This window comes from Cyrtonyx montezumae, unplaced genomic scaffold (assembly GCF_038088225.1).
Source record: "Cyrtonyx montezumae isolate F1298 unplaced genomic scaffold, pur_monq_1.0 scaffold_14, whole genome shotgun sequence".
In the NCBI taxonomy this organism is placed as follows: Eukaryota; Metazoa; Chordata; class Aves; order Galliformes; family Odontophoridae; genus Cyrtonyx; species Cyrtonyx montezumae.
Window position 1 is genome coordinate 735,442 of NW_027071870.1, and position 19,382 is coordinate 754,823.

Here is a 19,382-nt window from a genome sequence, read left to right on the forward strand (position 1 = left end):
TAAACAGTAAGATAGATAGGTCAGTATAAAAAGGGGTAGATACATATCTGGATGAGGATACAGAGGGAAGAATTGCTCATCCAGAAAAAAAAGAATAAAAATAAAAATTGCACAGTTGAATTATACCATAGATTAACATACAGATGGTGGCTGTAAACTCTGAGTGCAGCAAGTGCCAAGACACATTTCATCTTAGCACTTGCCAGAAATATTTTAGGGTTAGCTGCTCCTGGAAACCCACAGCCCACTGGAATTGCAAGACTGGATGCTCAAATTGTGATAACTAGGCAGCACTAGTTTGCATGGTCCAAGATCATCTGAGAATGAGCAAGTAGCTGTCTCAATATTATTTGAACAAAAGCATTTACATCAGTACTAACTGAACTGTGTGGTGTGCCCTCACCCAGCTGTGTATCCCAAGTGCTGCCTGGAGTGAATAGTCCAGAAGAGGGCAGCTGTGGTGAATGCCCGTTGCTGTATTCTCAAGCTGTATGAGGTTCTAGAACACCATTGCTAATTGAAGGCATTATCTTCTCCAGTAGGAAACAAAGCCCTTATTTACATCATGGGTTATTTTTAAAAGACAAGTTTCTGGGCTCCCTGGTACAAAAAAAAGACAGGGATCTCCTTGAAAGAGTCCTGCAGAGGGCTACAAAGATGATAAAGGGTGTGGAGCACCTCTCTTACGAGGAAAGGCTGAGAGACCTGGGTCTGTTCAGCCTTGAAAGAAGAAGACTCAGAGGGGATCTGATCAATGTCCATAAATATCTAAGGAGAAGGAGGCAAAAGGATGAGGCCGGACTCTTCCCAGCAGTGTGTGGTGATAGGATGAGGAGAAATGGCCACAAACTGAAGCATAGGAAGTTCTGCACAAATACGTGTAAGAACTTGTTCCCAGTGCAGTGACGGAGCAGTGGCACAGCTGCACAGAGAGGTGGTGGAGTCTCCTTCTCTGGAGACGTTCCAGACCCACCTGGACGCCTACCTGTGCAACCTGGGCTAGGGAGCTGCTTTGGCAGTGGGTTGGACTCAGTGATCTCTGGAGATCCCTTCCAACCCATACAGTTCTGTGACTCTCTGAATAAACTATGAAGAAACATGAAATCCTTAAATCTAATTCATAGCCAACTGCTATAAACCTGAACAGCTAGAAATAGCTGAGAATAGCAGACTTTTTTTTCCTGATCATCATGAGGTGAATTTGATTTCAGACATCTATGCTTCCAATGATTTGGAAAAAGACTTAGAAAAGAAAATCTATTTTCAAGAAGATAACACACTACATGCTGACAGTAGAACAGCAGCGACTTTTCTCTTTGAGGTGGTGATGTTCTTTGTGGTTGTGACCATCACAGAATATGTCACATTAGCAAAACAAATCCCAGCATCTTCAATGATGCAGCTGCAGTGCAACAACGATAGCTGTGCCCCACAGTGTCACCAGGAGAATGCAGCCAACATACCCAAACTCTGGACTTACATTTGTCACAGCTATGTATAAAGACACTTCACTGCTTTCATGCACAAAAAATAGTTTGGATTGTGCTCTTGCCTTGCCCATAACGTTATGGGGTTTTTCATAGCAGCTGCCTACTCTTTATCAGAGGTTAGGAACCTTTGTAACCAGCAGGCCTGTGCCAATAGCAGTTACCCTTCCAGCTCTGTACAGCAATGAAATGTGATCTCTGAGTTGAGCACTCAGTAGAAACATTTATTGAGTAGGAGCAAAGAGGGATTTATCTCCTTAAAACCAATTATACATCAACAGGGATATATCATTGAAAGGAGGAAGGCAAACAACCTGTAAGAGCAGTAAAAAAGTCACATATATATGACACAGAAGGGAACAGTCCCTTCCCCAAGAGAAGGAAGTGATATATGTTAACATTGCTACAAAGCATACTCATCTTACCACCCTTCTATAGAATTGGTCATAAAAGCCAAAGTTTGCATAGCAGCAGTCAGAACAATGGGTAGAATTCCTACCAGGATATCCTGCTCCTCTGGAAGGAAAGGGGGATGTGGAAAGCAACCTGGGAGCTCTAAGCAGGGAGGGGGGCACAGCTCGGCCCTGCCAGAGGCAGAAGGGAGAGGATATGGCTGCAGAGCTGGGGTAGTAGCACCTGGGAGAGCAAGGAAAGCCTGCAGGTGCTGTCACATCCCCTGCAATGCTGACAAAGTGATTCGGGATTGAAGATACCAGAGGATTTATCAGCATGGGACACCCACGTCACTTGTACTCCTTAAGTTCACTTAGGAGATGCTAGGAAGACTGAATGTTGTTTTCGTAGTGGTGGCTTTAAAGCAAGATGATACAGCTGATGCAGGAGATCTCTCCCACTGTGATAGGCTGAAATTTGTAAACATTCAGATGGAAGTTTGGTGAGACAACTTCTGCTTTTAGAGGTTGTGAACAATACTTGGACCGAACACGATGCATTAAATGTACCTTTGAAGGCTAACAAAGATAAAGGCCATAAACCCCAGCATAGCTGCTAAGGGAGCAGCTCTGAAAGCAGGAAGTGTGCAATTAGAGGGGCAACAAATGCTCCTGGGTAAACAGACGCTGCCTATTGCCTGCTAAAAATGAGATAACAGTGGCAAAAGGGAACAAAGACTTGATTGCTTACACTGAACCTCTGCCAGCTGCTGAACAGGAGAGCTCTGCCTCTCAAACACATATTTATAAATTGATTTTAGAAATGTGTTGTGGATGAGATCATATAATACTCTCGTATGAGGGAAGCAGCAACGTAATAGCTAGCAAGCTATTAGCAAAGTCTCTCCATCTGACAAGAAGTCTCTGGGTGCTCTGTGTGAGTACACCACCACAGTATGACGGCCCTCCCTGCCCTTGGAACACGAGTGCTGTTTCAGAGCTATGGTTTCAACAGAATCCACGGTGGAACATGTGGCACTTGCTGTTTTCAGTGATAAACACCGGAGCTGCCGGTGCTGGTGGAGTACTGTTCTGTGCTGGAAAAGCATCAGACCTCCAGGTGTGGTGTTCCCTGCAGGGTGCCAGACTACAGCAGTAGGGAGTTTGGAGACAACGGTTATTCATTAAAACACCACCACCACAACTACCACAACTACACAGACATCTATTTGTTTCAATTTCTATCCAGGGTTTGCCTGCAAGTTCATTTTAATCTTTGATGTCATGCTCTCCATCTCCAGGGCAGAGAGGAGGAGATAACATTTAACAGTGCTGTGTTCTGATGATTCCTCAAGAAATCAAGTGCAATAACAAAAGGAATAAATCAAAGCCTAAGCTCTTAAAGGTGCAGGGTACTAAGACAAATTAAATTCAAAGTCCTTTTGGTCAGTTCTGAGAGGAGGAAGAGCAGAGACTTCAACGTGAGGCTATGAAGAATTCAGGGAGAACTGAAAATTGGGGGTGGAACAGAGCAGGACATACTGACCAGGTTTGCAGGTGAACTAAGTTACAGTATCAGAATCACAGAATTGTAAGGGTTGGAAGGGACCTCCAGAGATCACTGAGTCCAACCCCCTGCCAAAGCAGCTCCCTAGCCCAGGTTGCACAGGTAGGCGTCCAGGTGGGACTGGAACATCTCCAGAGAAGGAGACTCCACCACCTCTCTGTGCAGCTGTGCCACTGCTCCGTCACTGCACTGTGAAGAAGTTCCCACACACATTTGTGCAGAACTTCCTATGCTTCAGTTTGTGGCCATTTCTCCTCATCCTATCACCATACACTGCAGAGAAGAGTCCAGCCTCATCCCTTTGCCTCCTGCTCCTTAGATATTTATAGACATGGTTCAGATCCCCTCTGAGTCTTCTTCTTTCAAGGCTGAACAAACCCAGGTCTCTCAGCCTTTCCTCATAATTCCCTCCACCGGCCTCCTTCCAGGAGATCCCTGTCTTTTTTGTCATATTTTACTCAGATTCCGTATCTGTAACTCTCAGGTTGACTCTTGCTTTGGTAGTGGCTCATTTGGACAGGCTGATTTCAACAGTTTGTAGGTCACTAACCTCACCAATGGCAGCATAATGTTTTGCACCCAGACCTGAAGCAGGCCACAGGCACCTGAAGCATGAAAATGACAACCCAGCTGCAGGCACGAGCCCTCCAAGAGAAGGTAGCACCCTGAATGTGCAGAATAATTGACTTTTTCATCCCAAGAGCACTATGACACATTACAGAAGCCCCTGGTGGAACTGGGACACTGGAGTTTGGCTCAGCACTGGAACCAGCAATGCACGAGTGCACCCTCCCTGCACTCAGAAAGCCTTCAGTCCACGGCCGGAAAATATTGATTTCAATTTCTTTTTAACTTGCATCAGCACAGAGAAAAGCAGCCCAGAAAATTCCCTTGAGCCGGCAGAGCTTTCTGTAAGGGAACAGGTTATGAGAGCTTGCCTTTGTTTAATGTTGATTCGCTTCTATCTTTACAAGTTCTGGTTATCAAAGATGCAGCATCTGCTACATATGAAAAAACAAAACAAAACAAAACAAAAAAAAACAAAAAAAAAAAACAGAACAGTAACAGAAAGCATGCAAAGCAAAGCAAAGCTCCACACAGAAAACAGTTTTCCCTGGCAGCAGCACCCCAGCTTTCTTGTAGCACCAGATCTGTTACAGTGCTGATGGTAATGAAACACAGCCGTGCTGTGCCTGCACCAACTGAGCCGACAAACAATATTTCACAAAGAAGTTTCCTTTATGCATCCACAGAACAATCGATCCTGATGACTTTTATTTTGCACAAGCAGATAAGAGTTAGGTTAGAAAGCATGACTTAACAACGTTCTTGCAGAAGAGTTACACAGAGAGAATAAAGCTCCCAGAACAAGGTGGCATTTCCTGTCAAGTGTGCCGTGCTTTGACCAACATTGCTTTATCCATCAGCTACAGCCACTTCACTGTGGATGCTGTAAGGACATGGAGACGCTGAAAATCAGCACAGTGAAGGAACGGTTTGCTCCTGTGGAACAGAGGTGGTGGAGTCTCCTCTGGAGATGTTCAAGACCCGCCTGGATGCCTACCTGTGCAAGCTGGGCTAGGGAGAAGCTCTGGCAGAGGGGTTGGACTTGATGATCTCTGGAGGTCCTTTCCAACCCTACAATTCTGTGACTCTATCATCTAGTGCTAGCACCACTGATAATTCAACGTTTGCTTTAAATGAAGTGTTCTATGTAGCTTGCTACTTGCTAGCAGCACACATACCAGAAAACTTGGCAAGCATGAGGCTTTGCAACTTTCCTGCACCCACCAAAACAATAAAGGAGAATATTTTCTTTACACTCCATCGTGCTGCTACACTACTGGCACAGAGGGTGGGCAAATGAAGACAGACACGTAGCATATGTGAGATAACTTATTTCATTTATTCAGTTCTGAACTTAATCTTGATGCTAAAAATTGGTCAAAGGCACTTCAAAAAGGTACTTCAGAAACAAATCTTACGGCGCTCAGTCCAGACAAGTCACCACCTTACACCACTCAGCAGGGACACCACAGCCTCTAACTGCAAACTGACACATTCACAGGTTTTAAGTGGAATATACCGTCCAGCAGCAATATTCATTTCAGTTTATTTTTTTAAAGAGCATTAACGATATTTCTGGAGCATTTTAAATACAGTATGGTAAACTAAAGCAAATTACGCCTTTGGAATCCCACAGAAGCTTTTCTTGTCAGGAAAAGGACAAAGCAGCCTTCACACATTGTGCTGTACTGAAGGATCTATGTTCGTCTGTGTGTGCACTATCAGCCACAGTAGCAAGGACATCAGAGAAATCACACACATTGTTCTCAGTCGTGCAAAGCCAAAAGCCCTTCTTGCACAGCAAACGGTGCACTGCAGTGTACCAGTGACCCACTGGAAACATAGCAGAACAAACAGGAATACGTAAAGAAAAAGAGATTTGAATACATACTCCCATCAAAGCAAAACAACCTTGTCCGCTTAAGCTTCTGAAGAGTGAGATGCAAACTGATTACTTCAGGAGTTAGCAGCTCATTGCTACAGTACAATTTAACAGAGAGCAGAGAGCAGCAGCTTTCTATCAGAACGGAAAGTCAGTACTCCTTCCAGCCTGCTTGGATACCGACAGGAAAACAGTTTTTGTACTTCTTTGCAGTACTTCCAGAAAGGCCAAAGAAATAACATCACAGGGAGCAGGAACGCTTGAAAACAAAGCAAGAGTGAGCACTGGAAGAGAAGGCTGCTCTTACTTCTCTGGACACCCCGTGTCCTTGTCACATGGCAGTAGCTCCTCCATTCCTCTGGAGGCCCTGCCCAGCCCTCAACCACAGCTGGGTAGCACACAGCCACCAGAACTGCCGCTGAGGAAAGGCAGAGGGATTAAATCAGGGATCTTTATCTCATTCTATCGTTTCCTTATGTATTCCAGAACTTGTAATTGCAGGTTTGAACAATGCCACCAGTTATCAGCAGCACACGGATCTCACAGTCTCACTGTTTGTGTGGCACACGGGATACACATTCAGCTCACAGAAGGAAGCATGTAACTAAGATCAGGTTCTGTGGACGAGCACCCCTCTGGCTAGAGCAAACTGGAGGCTTTTGCCTTTTTCTACGTCAGTTAACATAAAATAAAGCTCATCTCTTTCAGTATTTCGGAGAACCCTTCACATGAAAGACCAACAGAATTAAGTAGTCGCCGTTACGCTGCAGAGCAATGGTCAGAAAAGAAGTCATGACATTACGACTGGACCACAGACAGAACCCCGACCTGTGTGAGAACTATCTTTGGAAAAAATTAAGTTCCAGTACTGTATGGTAACATCCTCTCTCAGGAACACCCTGAAGGACAGCAGTAGTAAATAAGGCTGCCTGCTATCGGTATGTGCCCTTTCCAAAGCAATGACTGGAGGTAATCAGGTTATGTCCAAATTCATCAATATGATGAAGGTGAAAAATGCTAAAAAGAGGAAGAAATTTTGTCTGAGTGTGGAATAAAGGCATGTCAAGCTTAACCCCGTCCCCTGAACCGCACTATTCACTCAACTCCAAGCAAAAACCGCAATGTTTTGTGTTGTACATGTAAAAAACAGACTTGACTTCTGAAAATTCTTCAATTAAAACTGTTTTGTTCCACACCAAGGAAGTGTTTTCAGTCACGAGGCAGAGATACTCATAAAGCAGTGGAGAGATTAATACACTCTGAAATTCAGATACCTGCATTCAGGCTGGGTTACCTGAACAACTATATACTTGAGCTTCACAAGAGTGAAACAGGGATAACCTGAAACTTTGTTCTGAAGGAAGCAACAAGAAACAAATGTGAAGAAATTTTAAGAATGGAGAAGAAAAAAAGTTCAGAAAAGGGAAATTAAGTACTTGAAGCCAAGCAGTCAAATCAGCTCTGTCGCTGTTTGAAAACAGTACGGGTTTGTATCTGTATAACACTAATGAATAAGGTAGCTTCACTATCTCCAAGTACAGTAATGGGAACATTAAGGAGAAATGAACTAACTCTAATGCTGGCTGAAAACAAATCACTATATGCCACCACAGCTTTGCTAATGTACTAACCTTTCTGATTCACAGAGAAAATGGAACAGAGGAGAAGAGCTTTCATATGAAAACGCATCTTGAGCTCACCAAATTCTGAGATGAATTTATATATCCATTTAACCAAGAGGTAAACTGATTTAAAAAAAAGCCATGGGCAAACAGTCTCCTCACATTACCTCAGTAATTCGAACAGTAATAACTATCCCTGGATTTCTCCCTAAGACAGCAATGATCTAACTTCATACTGTTCTGTGCAACAAAGATTTACAGTAAAAATTCTAAATAATTCATAGCAGTGAACTTAATTTCTGAAATAATTCAGAAATTAATCACTGAGGTGCATCTCTGTTCTTACCAACCAGACTGTCATTAAGGCAAAGCAGATTTGAGGCTCTATTTTTCACCCTTCTCACTTCCTTATAGGGCAACATGCACACATAACTTCAGAATACTGAGAATACTGGAGAAAAATATCATGAAGCATTCGTGCTACATCAGATTTCCTGCATTAAGAACTCACCTAACAGAACATTTGGAAGAGAAAAAAAATACTGTCTGATTATCTTTGAATCTGTCCACTCTGCTTTTACATGAGTCCTTCTAGGGACTAGCGATTCAGAACCGCCTCCTGTTTCCCAGTTCTAGGGCCCAAAAGCTTTGTGAGTAGGTGAGCAATGTCACGCTATCCCAAACAGACACTGAACCCTTTTGTGCCCAGACACTGACTAGTAGTACTGCCACCATGTGATTTTTGAAATACGAATCACCACAGACAATCCTAGTCCACAAGCTTCATGCAGGAGTTTGAGAAGACTCTTATTCACCGGACTGGCTTCTTTCAGTTTCCTTCCAGGTCCAATTAATCCTCAGAAGTTTTCTGCTTTAGCTTTGGATTATCCTCTAGTGCTCCGTGTTTGCTGTGCTCCTCCAGACTCTTTGCTGAATCAGGATTGTACCGATACAAATACCCATACGGCCGGAGGTGATAAACCAAATACTCCAAGTGATACATAGTCATGGAATCGACATAGTGAAATGAAACTGCAAGGTCGGAGCAGCATCCAGGGCCCTAAAACACAAAACAAGTCAAAATCATCAGCAACAATTCCAGAGCATGCCATGGATTAAAGATAGAAGTAGGAAGCATTCAAACACACCTTTGACTTCCTGGAAAAAGAAAATAAATCACTTTCATCATTCATGTATTTATTTCAAAGCTCAGCATTAGGCAATGGATCCATCAGGAACATTTGCCAAAGCATCTTTGCTAACACAGAAACGGACAGCCTTTGGCCTCTGTAATCAAGCCAGTGGAGAAACTTGCTGCCTGCACTTAACACCAGAGGGCATTTCTTGCTTTTACATACTTCATAAAAAGGAAGCAGGCAGCAGCACGCAGGTACAAGTATACTGCACTTCTATATGAATCAACACATGCTTGTTACTTGTGCCATCTTTCACACAGAGGGAATGTGACAAAGGAGCACACGTGTGTGTTCAGGCACTGCACAGACTGGTAAAGCTGTCAGTGCCCTACACAGTTTGGAAGTATTATTTTATTGATTTCAGATTATTAATTTCATTGTCATTACTAAGCATTTTGAAGAGCATTTACATAACGTTTTTAACTAGCATCAGCTCAGCTTGCAGACATTACTTACCGTAACCCTGTGAGTGTGTGATAAATGAATATATGCAAAAATCTAAATGAAAAATGACTATTTTTCCTATGAAAGATCAAATGGTTGAACAAAACTAAGACTCATGTTGGAATCTTAATTTAAGAGGAGTCAGCCAAAATTAGGTACAAGTGTGTCCCCCAGCAGTCAGTGCCGGGGCTGATAATCATTCATATCTTCATCAGTGACTTCGACACTGTCAGCAACTTTGCTGATGACACCAAGCTGTGGAGTGCAGCCAACACACCCGAGGGATGGGATGCCATCCAGAGGGACCTAGAAAGGCTGAGCAGCGGGCCCAGGTGAACCTCATAAGGTTCAACAAAACCAAGTGCAAGGTCTCGTACATGGGTCAAGGCAACCCTCATTACCAATACAAAGCGACGGATTGAGGGATTGAGCACAGTGCTGCTGGAAAAGACCTGGGGGTGCTGGTAGATGGCAAATGGATGTGAGTCAGCAGTGTCCCCTTGCAGCCCAGAAAGCCAGCTGTATCCTGGGCTGCATCCAAAGAAGCGTGGCAGCAGGGTGAGGGAGATGCTCCTGTCTCTCTGCTCTGTGCCGGTGAGGACTCACCCGGAGTACTGTGCCCAGATGTGAAGTCCTCAGTACAGGAGAGACAGAGATGGAACACTTCTATGAGGACAGGCTGAGAGCTGGGGCTGTTCAGCATGGAGAAGAGAATGCTGAGAGGTGACCTGAGAGCGGCCTTTCAGTACCTAAAGGGGAGCTACAGGAAAGATGGGGACAGACTCTTTAGCAGGGCCTGTGGTGACAGAACAGCGGGAAATGGTTTGAAGCTCAAAAAGGGTAGGCTTTGGTTACATATAAGGATAAAATCTTTTACAGTGAGGGTGATGAGGCACTGAACAGGCTGCCTAGTGATGTGGTTGATGCTCTGTCCCTGGAGACTTTCAAGGCAAGGCAGGACCATGCCCTGGGCAACCTGATCTAGCTGTGGTGCCCCTGTTCATTGCAGGGTTGTTGGACTAGGTGGCCCTCAGAGGTCCCTTCCAACTAAAATAAAAACAGTCTGAAGGATAAGGAAGCTGATGATGAAAACATAAGAAACAACTATTATTTTTTTTAATACGCTGCCTTGCAATGAACCTCAGTGAACTTGCTTCCTGTTGCACAGCAGTCGTTGAGACTGGAGGAGACAGTGACATTGTACTACAAAACAGAACGGTAACTTTGCAAGTAAACTTGCTAGCAACACAGCAGTGATGACACCAGTCAAACCTCTGAAGATTTCATCATTTCTTTCTGTCCGCACAGCATAGCAAAATAGTAACAGTAATTCAAGATTGACTAGCTCTTTCAGAACATTCATCACTTAGCATCAGGTTTAGCAGATGATTACTGTATTTAACACAGGTGTATCTAACAATGGCACAACAAAATTTTCTCTTCTAAAATACATTTAGCTGCCATTAAAATGTCTATCATGGTAAGACATACGTTGTGGAATGTGTGCCAAATTCCTAAATACTTACCTCTACAGCAGGGTAGTAATTGTAATTCCAGTACCAGAATGTTTTTGGTAGGTATCCTCTGATTAAGAGATGTTCTGGAACAAAGGGATGAAAGGTTTCCCTACCACTTGTATCCCTAGAATCTCCTGCTTCTACATTAATGATCTCCATGCACTTTCCTAGCGCTAGGTCTTCAATAGAGGAACTATGAGAGCATTTGTTGGTTTTAAAAGCAGTAACAAATCTTTTCAGAGCTTCTTTGCTTAGAACATACCCTGCTCCTCCACTCATGTAGCCCTGTTTCACATAAGGCTTAAACCTTCTTCCAAAGTATATTGGTTGCTCGGGACTGTATTTTGAAAGAAGCCATCTTAAATTGTCCAATACAACATACGTATCATCATCTGCTTTCATGAACCAATCAGCATCATCAAAATAATGGTCATAAACATACTGAAAAGCTTTTATAGTCTTCCAGTAAAGTTGGTCCCTGCCTTCTTTGGTTTCTAAGCCCACCGTTGGGAAGTCTTTATTTTCCTCAGAGCTCATAAAAAGTATCTTATTGCAACGTTGGGCCCAGGTTGCTTTAACATGTCTAGCTTTCTTCTCTAGATTTTGAGGTCCAGTCATGACCCAACAAAGTATTTTCACCTTCTGATAGAGTCCATCTGCAACTTTTTTATTCTCATCTGAAAAAAAGAAGAGAATTCCCAAACGTTAGATTTGAGTGAGCAGTAATACATACAGGAGAGGAAGCTCTCCCCAGACACTCTAAATATTACTGTCCAACCTTACCAAGAACAGATCAGTTTTCTTTCCAACAGTTTTCTACGACTACAAGCAAAACATTTGCAAAGTTTTCTTACAAAGCTTACAGTTTAAGTACCTTTAGAAAATAAATTACTTATTAACGCCTTGTGAAGTAAATGCATCACAGTGCAATTTAGGATTGAGAATGAAGTCGTAATTAGATGGGTCAAATGTAAAAGTGTGCCTGAAATATCAGAAGGGTTTACCTTCTTAAAAAATTAAAAGTGCAACAGAATTCCTCTGTTTCTAACCGAGAACAGTAGTGAGTCTTGTGGATTGCCATGCAATCAGCAAGGCAAAGAGGGCCCAGGGAGGCACTCATCCTTTTTTTTTCCTAATAGGTTTATTGAGAGGTTAGATCAGATGTTAGAAATGGTCCACAACTATCCCCTTAAAGCTGAAAAGCAATTCCATCACATCTCCGAAGCTAACAAAAATACCTGCCTAGCAAAGGCTCCAAAGGGAAAGTGGAAAAATCACGAGTGTAATGTCAACAAATAAAATCACCATTCAGTAGACCTCAGGAGAACAAAGTTATTTAGATGTAACCTGAACACTGGCAAACAGAAAGAAAATGATTCATACAAATACTTGGCAGTTCGTGGTGCATGAAATAGGTACTTATTATATAATAAATCAGGTGCAACTAAATACCTCTGTGCTGTCGAGAGTCTGCATTGAAATTCATTTGTCCTTGCAGCTGATTGTTATCAGTATCTTCTGAGTGTTGACCATGTGGATCATTGTGAAGAATACGAGGTTGGATCTCAACCTGTTCTTCTAGTATCATGCTAAACAGGAGATAGCATAGAAAAAATCCTATCGCAGATCCAAAACTGAAGGTCAGAAGGTTCATCAAAGACTTAGAAGAGGCCATTTCCCGAAGGTAACACACTGTCAGAAACAAATGGAAAATACGTGAGGACTGAAGCAGCTTAACATAACACGTGACTCAGATCTAACACACAGGAAGAAATCAAGGATGAAACATCTTAAAGCAAAAATCTCAAATCTAACTCTGATCCGGACCCCCTGGGCTTGCATGGCATTCTAACTACAAGAGCAATGCAAATAGTGACATAAAATGTACAGATGCACATATTTAGGGCTAAAGGCCAGCTGTGCACTGCCTAGCTGAAAATTACAAAGGACAGGCAGAACATGCAACAGAAAGCACCTATTTAACCATACTGATACAGCATTTGCACAGGAATGCTTCAAGGTGCAATATCTTAACTGTAACATGGTAATACATGTTCACTTCTCTTTAAGCACAGAAAACTGTGCTTAAAAATGTTATACCCGAGTCTTAGCAAACTGAGAGATGATGACCCAAGGCAATCTACAGGTCAAGATACCATGTGAGCATGAGATGTACTTCAGCAGTTAGAATATCACAGGGATTTGTAAACAGATGCCAAATACAAGCAGACATAGAACTTATTTTAAATCTGTTCCAATCTCAAAACAGGGCAGTTTTCCTTCCTCTTTTAAGCGTGCTGAGGACAAACTTCCAGAAGAAGAGTAAGAGGACACCCACATTTCAATAAGGAAACACTCCCTTTTAGAAGGCATTTGGAACAGAATAAAGCATATCGGCCTCAAGGTCACTCCTACACATCAAAAAACATGTATTCCAGTCATGTAAAATCTAAGCTTTGGCCACATCCATGCTTCTCAAAAAGAAAAGGACTTGGCTTAGCGTTGTAATAACGTTAAACAAAGTCAAGATCTATGCCTACACAAAATGAGCTTTTTACATCCAAATCAACCACTAATTTATATGTATTAAGCACCTGCAGACCAATTCCAGGCCATGGAGGCCTGAGGCCTTTTCATCTTTGAAAGGGATTGAGATGTGTTCAAATAACTCATGACTAAGCCACAGAAACATAGACAGTTAAATACGTATTCGAGTCAAGCCAGAACCTTACAAATGAGCTGACAGCATTCCCTCCATTAGCATCATTCCTAACATCAAGGGACAGAAAACAATTTAGTCAGTGGGGAGCCAAAGAAAGGTGATGGAATGCACAGAGCAGCAGGGTAGGATTTAACAGGAGCAGTACTTCGTACACGATCAGCTGCTCAGATGTTCTATCACAAAACCCTTCAGCCTTCCTGTGACATCAACATCTCCACAGCGCAAAGAAAAACAACCACAAGGAGGGACAACAGTGAACTACTGGTGTACAGAAGAGTTAGGGGAAGAGATATCAGGATGGATCTGCATCCAGGGTCTGGATTGCAAATGTGTCTGAGGCAAACAGACAGTAGCAAAGGCAGAAACTATTAGGGAACAGGAATGTCGCAGTGCTCCCTGACACTGCAGTGAACCTGGCTAAAAGGGCACCTTACCATTCCTATGCTGTGCAATTCAGGTTGCTTTGAATTCGCCTTCAGCTGCTGCTTTCCTAACATAGTAGGTCAGCCCCAAAATGAGACCTCTGTTCTGCGCATTTTAAAGGTGGGACAGTCCTCTAAAGAGCTTGTTGGATACTTGTCAATACTACAGCAAAAATGATATTTCAAGTTGGTATTCTGCTGTCTGTAATGCAATTCATCTACATCATTACAACTGTCAGTAGGGCAGAACACGGCGATGACCACAAAGCCGACGCTGCCGCGTCTTACCAAGAGCCCCATGCACACAGCTGCTTCTAAGCAAAGGTATCCATGTTCATCACAGCCTGAATTCCCTCTGGAAATCACTGGTCAAAGTGCCGCTGCCACCAGCACAGCCCATCCAGCCCACACCTGCTTCCCTCACATGCTGTGAAAAGCCTCTTGCAGAGCAAGCTCACTTTGCAGCAGCACCCGCTCCGAACACTGCTTCCTGCCCCTCTGACCTCTCAGGATCAGAAAGCAGAGGACAGAAAGCAGGAGTGCCCATTGGGCTGCAGCTCCAGAAGCCAGCAGGATGACTGCACGGGCACCTGGCCCACCTGAGAGGGAAGAAGCTGCAACGTTGACATGGCTTTCTTTCCACACTGCCAGAAAAAAATGAAACAAAACTGGAAACACAACTTAAAGCACGGAACTAAAACCAAGAGGTCAAAAGGCTGTGCCAGATTCATGTAATTACACTCGTGGCTGTTAAGGACTTCTAATTCCTTAATACGAATTGGCACAACATACAGTTTTTAATCATATATTGCCATACTAATGTGTCTAGCTTTATTTCTGTGTCTTACATGCCATAAACTTGGAAAGAAAACCAAAGGACAGAAACGATGTGCCCTCCAACCCTGCCCTGGCCACAATATAAGGAAAAGCCCACACGCAGAAGCAGCCCATGACTCTGCGAAGTACTTACTGCACTAAAAATATCTTTTTGTGCTTTAACTGTCTCATGTACCACCACAAAGGTCGCCTCAGAACTGGTAATGCACAAAGGGAGAGTGCCAGGATAAAACAATGCCTTCCTTCAGCATATTTAAAAAGGGGAAAAATAATCCATGGATGCACACGAAGTAGCTGCAGCAGCTTCTAGAAGAAAAAGCTATTTCACTGTTCAATATTATTATCAATATTATTATTCAGTTTTTGATTTAGAATGATCCATTCATCACTCGGACAGTTTCATGCCAACAAACCGGACCACCATGTACGTGCATTTGTACCCACACACTCCAACTCCTGCAGCAAACAGGACACTACTTCTGGTTTTTAATACTCTGTTGATATTTGACACACGGAGCATCTTTTAACTTGCCAGCAGCAGTAACTGAAAGTGACAGCAGTTCTTCTGATGACAAGCACTCCCACTCCCACTTCCTAATCTAAAAAAGAGTGGTAACTCTTTTCCAAAAAGGGATCTATTGAGGAGCGAGATACATGGAGCAGGAAAAGATAAGGGCAGAACGAACTAGGTCACTAAAAGATCTCCATTTTTATTCCTACTTCTATCTTCATTCCTTTTGACTTCAAAAAGAGATGATATTAAAAAAGAAAACAAACCACACCCTATAATGATAAGCTTACACTTGTGCTCCATTACTACATCATGGCAGCTTAAGCAAATCTCTTTATCTACTTACACACTCATGTAAGTAGCCTTATAGCCTTATTCACATCAGCCAAAACGACAAAGGTTTTAAAACTCTATCACAACTTAGCAGTCACTGCAGGCCTGCCTTCAAATTTAAGCTTTGAGAACCAGAGATTCCTGCATCATCAGCTTGCAGAAAGAGTAACTTTAACCTGTTGGGTGCTGCCAGACCCAGCAGCAGCAAGGCTAAGGCTGCATGGCACACATGCACAAGCACCTCATGCTGTTCCCTCCCCTGGCCAAGCAGGACAAAGGTCTGTTGGTGCAAAATACAGGCAGACGCACAACGTGGATCTCTGCAGGAACCAGCCTTACATACTCAAATCAACCCAGCAACTGCCAGTCTCCCCACAGACTCCCTCCCGTTGCTGGTTCAGCCCGCATCTAGGTTCACAGTGCCAGCTCCCCACGGGTGCACCACAGATCCCCCACCCGCTAAACAGCCTCAGATGCTCAGCCTACCCAGTGCCCAGCCACTGGACCCCTTTCTATGCAGTCACCTCTCTCACACACGTGCTCCAATGGGCCTCCAAATTTCACATTCCCTCCTGCTCAAAGATCCTCTCATCTCACTAGCATCGTGTCTACACCCAGTTGCACCATACTTGGCCCCAGCCCCTTGTCCTACTCACCAGCCAGCTCACCAGCAATCTCACCCTGGAAGATCTGCCAACACACACAGGCTCTTCTCCCTCCAGCTCACCAACCCAGCTGGTGGCACTTACACCCTCCCTCTCTCTCTCCAGTCACAGTGGCCCCTACAGCTTCCAGTAAAATTCCTGCTGCTGGCACTGTGACTTCAGTATGAGTGTATGAATACAGAGTCCTCTCTTCCAGGAGAACAGTTAGATATGGGGCTTAACGAGAAAAAGGAACAGGCTGCAGGAATCTGGCATAGAGCATGACCAGACAAACACACTGAGCAGCATTGGACTGCACTTGTCTGGGCCTTTTTTTTACTCTCTTTTCCATCTATCTTCCCATAACTGTTGCAAACCACCTTGCTCCCTTCCTTTGGTCCCTCCGCTAAGCAGCTGTAAGAAGCTCTATACAGTCACAAGATGCTCTCCTCCTGCATCCCCTCCCCTCTCAAAGTTACCCCTCTCAACCCTGTAAGCTGTTCCAGGAAGCCTGTTGACGTGCTGTGTGTCACACCCTGGGCAGCGGGGCGATGGCTGTCCTGTGACAAGGCACAACCATTAATCTCTAATTCCTCTAATGAGATTCACGGTTCCCCCATGGTTCCCCCACCGGTGCCGTTGCATCTCTGCGCTGCCTTGTGTTCCTGGCGATGTGCCTTCCAGCACACGGTCTAAAACACTGGCCTCGCTCTGCCAGCTGCTTACGGCGGATACCTTATAATTAACGCGTCCCATCAGACGCAGACCGTTAAACTTTCCGACGCCGTTTCAAGAGGAAACGCATTCTACACTCAAAAACGAATCTGCGGTTTCAAAACCCTACAGAATGCAGCAGAGATCCGGATGGTTTCGCACGTCCCTTCCCTCTAGCTCTCGTCCCATCATCAATTTTGCTTAAGATTTCACCGACGAACCAGGAAAACACGACCAGCGCACACGCCGCGCGCCTTTACTGATGGAGCGAGCGGACGGCGCCGGGCTCTGCAGCCCCGCAGCAACAGGTCAGCCCGCGGCCCCGCCCCGCCCCGCAGGCCGCCGTGCCCCGCCAGGCCCCGGCCCGGCGCCGCTCCCCCGCGCCGCGCTCCCGCCGCGCAGCGCCGCCCTCGGAGCGCCCCGACTCCGCCGCGCTGCCCTCACCTCAGCGGCCGCCGGGGGCCCGGCGCGCGTCCACCCGCGCGACCCCCACGCAGCCACACGGCCGCGCCGCCACCATCCCTCCGCCCCGCTCGTCGCGCCGCGCCGCGGACACGGCGGAGGGCGGGGCCTGCACCGCCCCGCCGCGCGCTGATTGGACGGCGAGCGCCGGCGGTGGGCGTGGCCGGCAGGGGCACGCGCATTTAACACTTTGTGGCCGCCTTAGCTGGAGGTGGAAGGAGCGTCGTGGCAAGCAGCGGCCGATGGGACAGCCCCGTTACCTTCCTCTTGCCGCTCGGGATCTCGCGCTGCCGCATTCCCTAAGGATGGTTGAGTGTTTGGCGTTAATAAATTCAGCCATGAACTCCGAGGGCTGCTCTGAAAGTACTTCCTCCTATTTTATGTCACCCGCCGACCTTCACTGACGCTTGCTGAAGGTTTATAGAGCCCCAGGAGTGGGTGTGAGCTCAGTGAGGCAGCGGGTGGTGCGTTTCAGCAGAGGGGAAGGTGATGTGAAACACAAACCCTGTTCAGGACAGCCACGAAGATGGTTGTGATCGCAGCATGTGGGCTCACGTGTATCACTGGCAGGAATGCATAACCAATGGTGGTGCTGGGTTGAAAAATAGTGTTTTGTAGCTGAGAAGTTGCGCTAGCAAACAGTGTTACTGTGCTCTTTGTATCTTTGTATACTTTGCATGGGAATAAATAAGAGGTGTTACTTTTGGAGCGACCTACGTTTAGCAAAGGCAGCAGATGAGATAGAGGTGTCTTTGTTTCCTCATTTCCTCCTCTTTTTGCCATGTCAGATTCTGAATGGGGTTCTGTCCACCCATATCCATGATGTACCTTAACATTTTGAAATAGGCAGAGTTTATGTGAGAGTTTAATGTGAGTAAAGTATGAATTAAATATGAGTGTAATATGTCTATTACAGATATTTAATACCATGGAATTGAATGCACGGCTTCGTTTTGCTTGGCAAACCTGAAAGTCTGGGTTTGCATTGTGGGAGTGCTACTGCCAAGGATCAGGCCTATGTGTATCATACCCATATGAATGCATACACGTGTGTATGAGGTGCTATACTTTTTCACCGACTTGTTTACTGAGTTATCTTATTCTTAGGCTAATTTGAAAGGAGAATTTCAAAGAGCGAAGGTGGAACATGCTGTAATTAAACAAAGGTCAGATATGGCCTGCCTGTTAATGTTGGTGTGTGCACAATGTTTGCTTCAACAAATGGCAGGGGTCGGCCACTGCATCACGGCTACTGAACACAGTATGCAGGAATTTGCATTTCACACACAGAAGCAGGTTTTTTTTTCCCCTCAGGGATTGGTGAGCAACCACAGCTTGGAGTTAAGGAACATGCAGAGCTGTGCTTCCTCTAAGGAGGTGCTCTGCATGTGCAGCAGTAGCAAACACCTCTACAAACCTTCTGTCGAGCCACGCAACAAAGTGTGATGCTGGGTGGCTGTGTGAGGGAAAAGCCATTCCCTCTGCCTGGGAAGGAAGGGGTAGCAGGCCTGGTAAGCTTCACCATGGTTCCTTTCTTATAAATGTGCTGCTTCTTTGTCCTCTGCTCCTGATAAAACCAACGGTGATGGGGGACCTACTGGTACCATGGGAATATTGCAGTATTATGAGATTCACACCTCTTCCCTTCTGGCAGTGTGTAAATGATGCTGAGAATGAATGAGTGGGGAATTGGTGTTAAGTAATTTGATTTACAAGGAAATTAGCCACTTCATGGCATTATACAAGAAATGAGGGAAAGAGTGAGGAATTTCCCTAGCTAGATAAACATGACTGTTTCCTGCAAGCTTCCAAAAGGTGACAGGGCAAAGGCAGGCTAAGAGGCCTGACTCTTGGGCTTAGTCAGCGTTGTGATGGAATGATCAGAGTTGATGGTTTTCTAAGTTCTAGGAAACCAAGAAGGATTGTTCCTTTCCTATCCCAAAAGACAGTGTGCATCACTTTACCAACTGAGGGCTTCATCTTGAATGTTTTCTGTGATGTGAAAATCATGTTGCCACTCCATTGACTGTTGTTTTGACTCAGGCTTGCAGCGGTTCCATCAT

The 19,382-nt window shown here is 44.8% G+C and overlaps 1 protein-coding gene across 1 annotated transcript; it reads right to left on the reverse strand.

The window, feature by feature from the left end:
• Positions 1-6,539: 6,539 nt before the first annotated feature.
• Positions 6,540-17,399, reverse strand: C1GALT1 (core 1 synthase, glycoprotein-N-acetylgalactosamine 3-beta-galactosyltransferase 1). Its single transcript, XM_065731231.1, has 4 exons — positions 17,302-17,399; positions 12,127-12,366; positions 10,684-11,351; positions 6,540-8,577 (listed from the first exon to the last, which is right to left on the reverse strand). Exons 2-4 carry the CDS (start codon positions 12,347-12,349, stop codon positions 8,368-8,370), a joined length of 1,101 nt encoding a protein of 366 aa, XP_065587303.1. The 5' UTR covers positions 12,350-12,366; positions 17,302-17,399; the 3' UTR covers positions 6,540-8,367.
• Positions 17,400-19,382: the final 1,983 nt, after the last annotated feature.

Bases quoted from the DNA above. Each gene is read 5' to 3' on its own strand.
- C1GALT1 (XM_065731231.1), bottom strand. From the start codon at position 12,349: ATGGCCTCTTCTAAGTCTTTGATGAACCTTCTGACCTTCAGTTTTGGA. The intron at 11,352-12,126 runs GTATTTAGTTGC...TCTTTTTTTCAG, and splicing joins AGACTCTCGACAGCACAGAG to ATGAGAATAAAAAAGTTGCA. The intron at 8,578-10,683 runs GTAAGTATTTAG...TTTGTGTTTTAG, and splicing joins ATTACTACCCTGCTGTAGAG to GGCCCTGGATGCTGCTCCGA.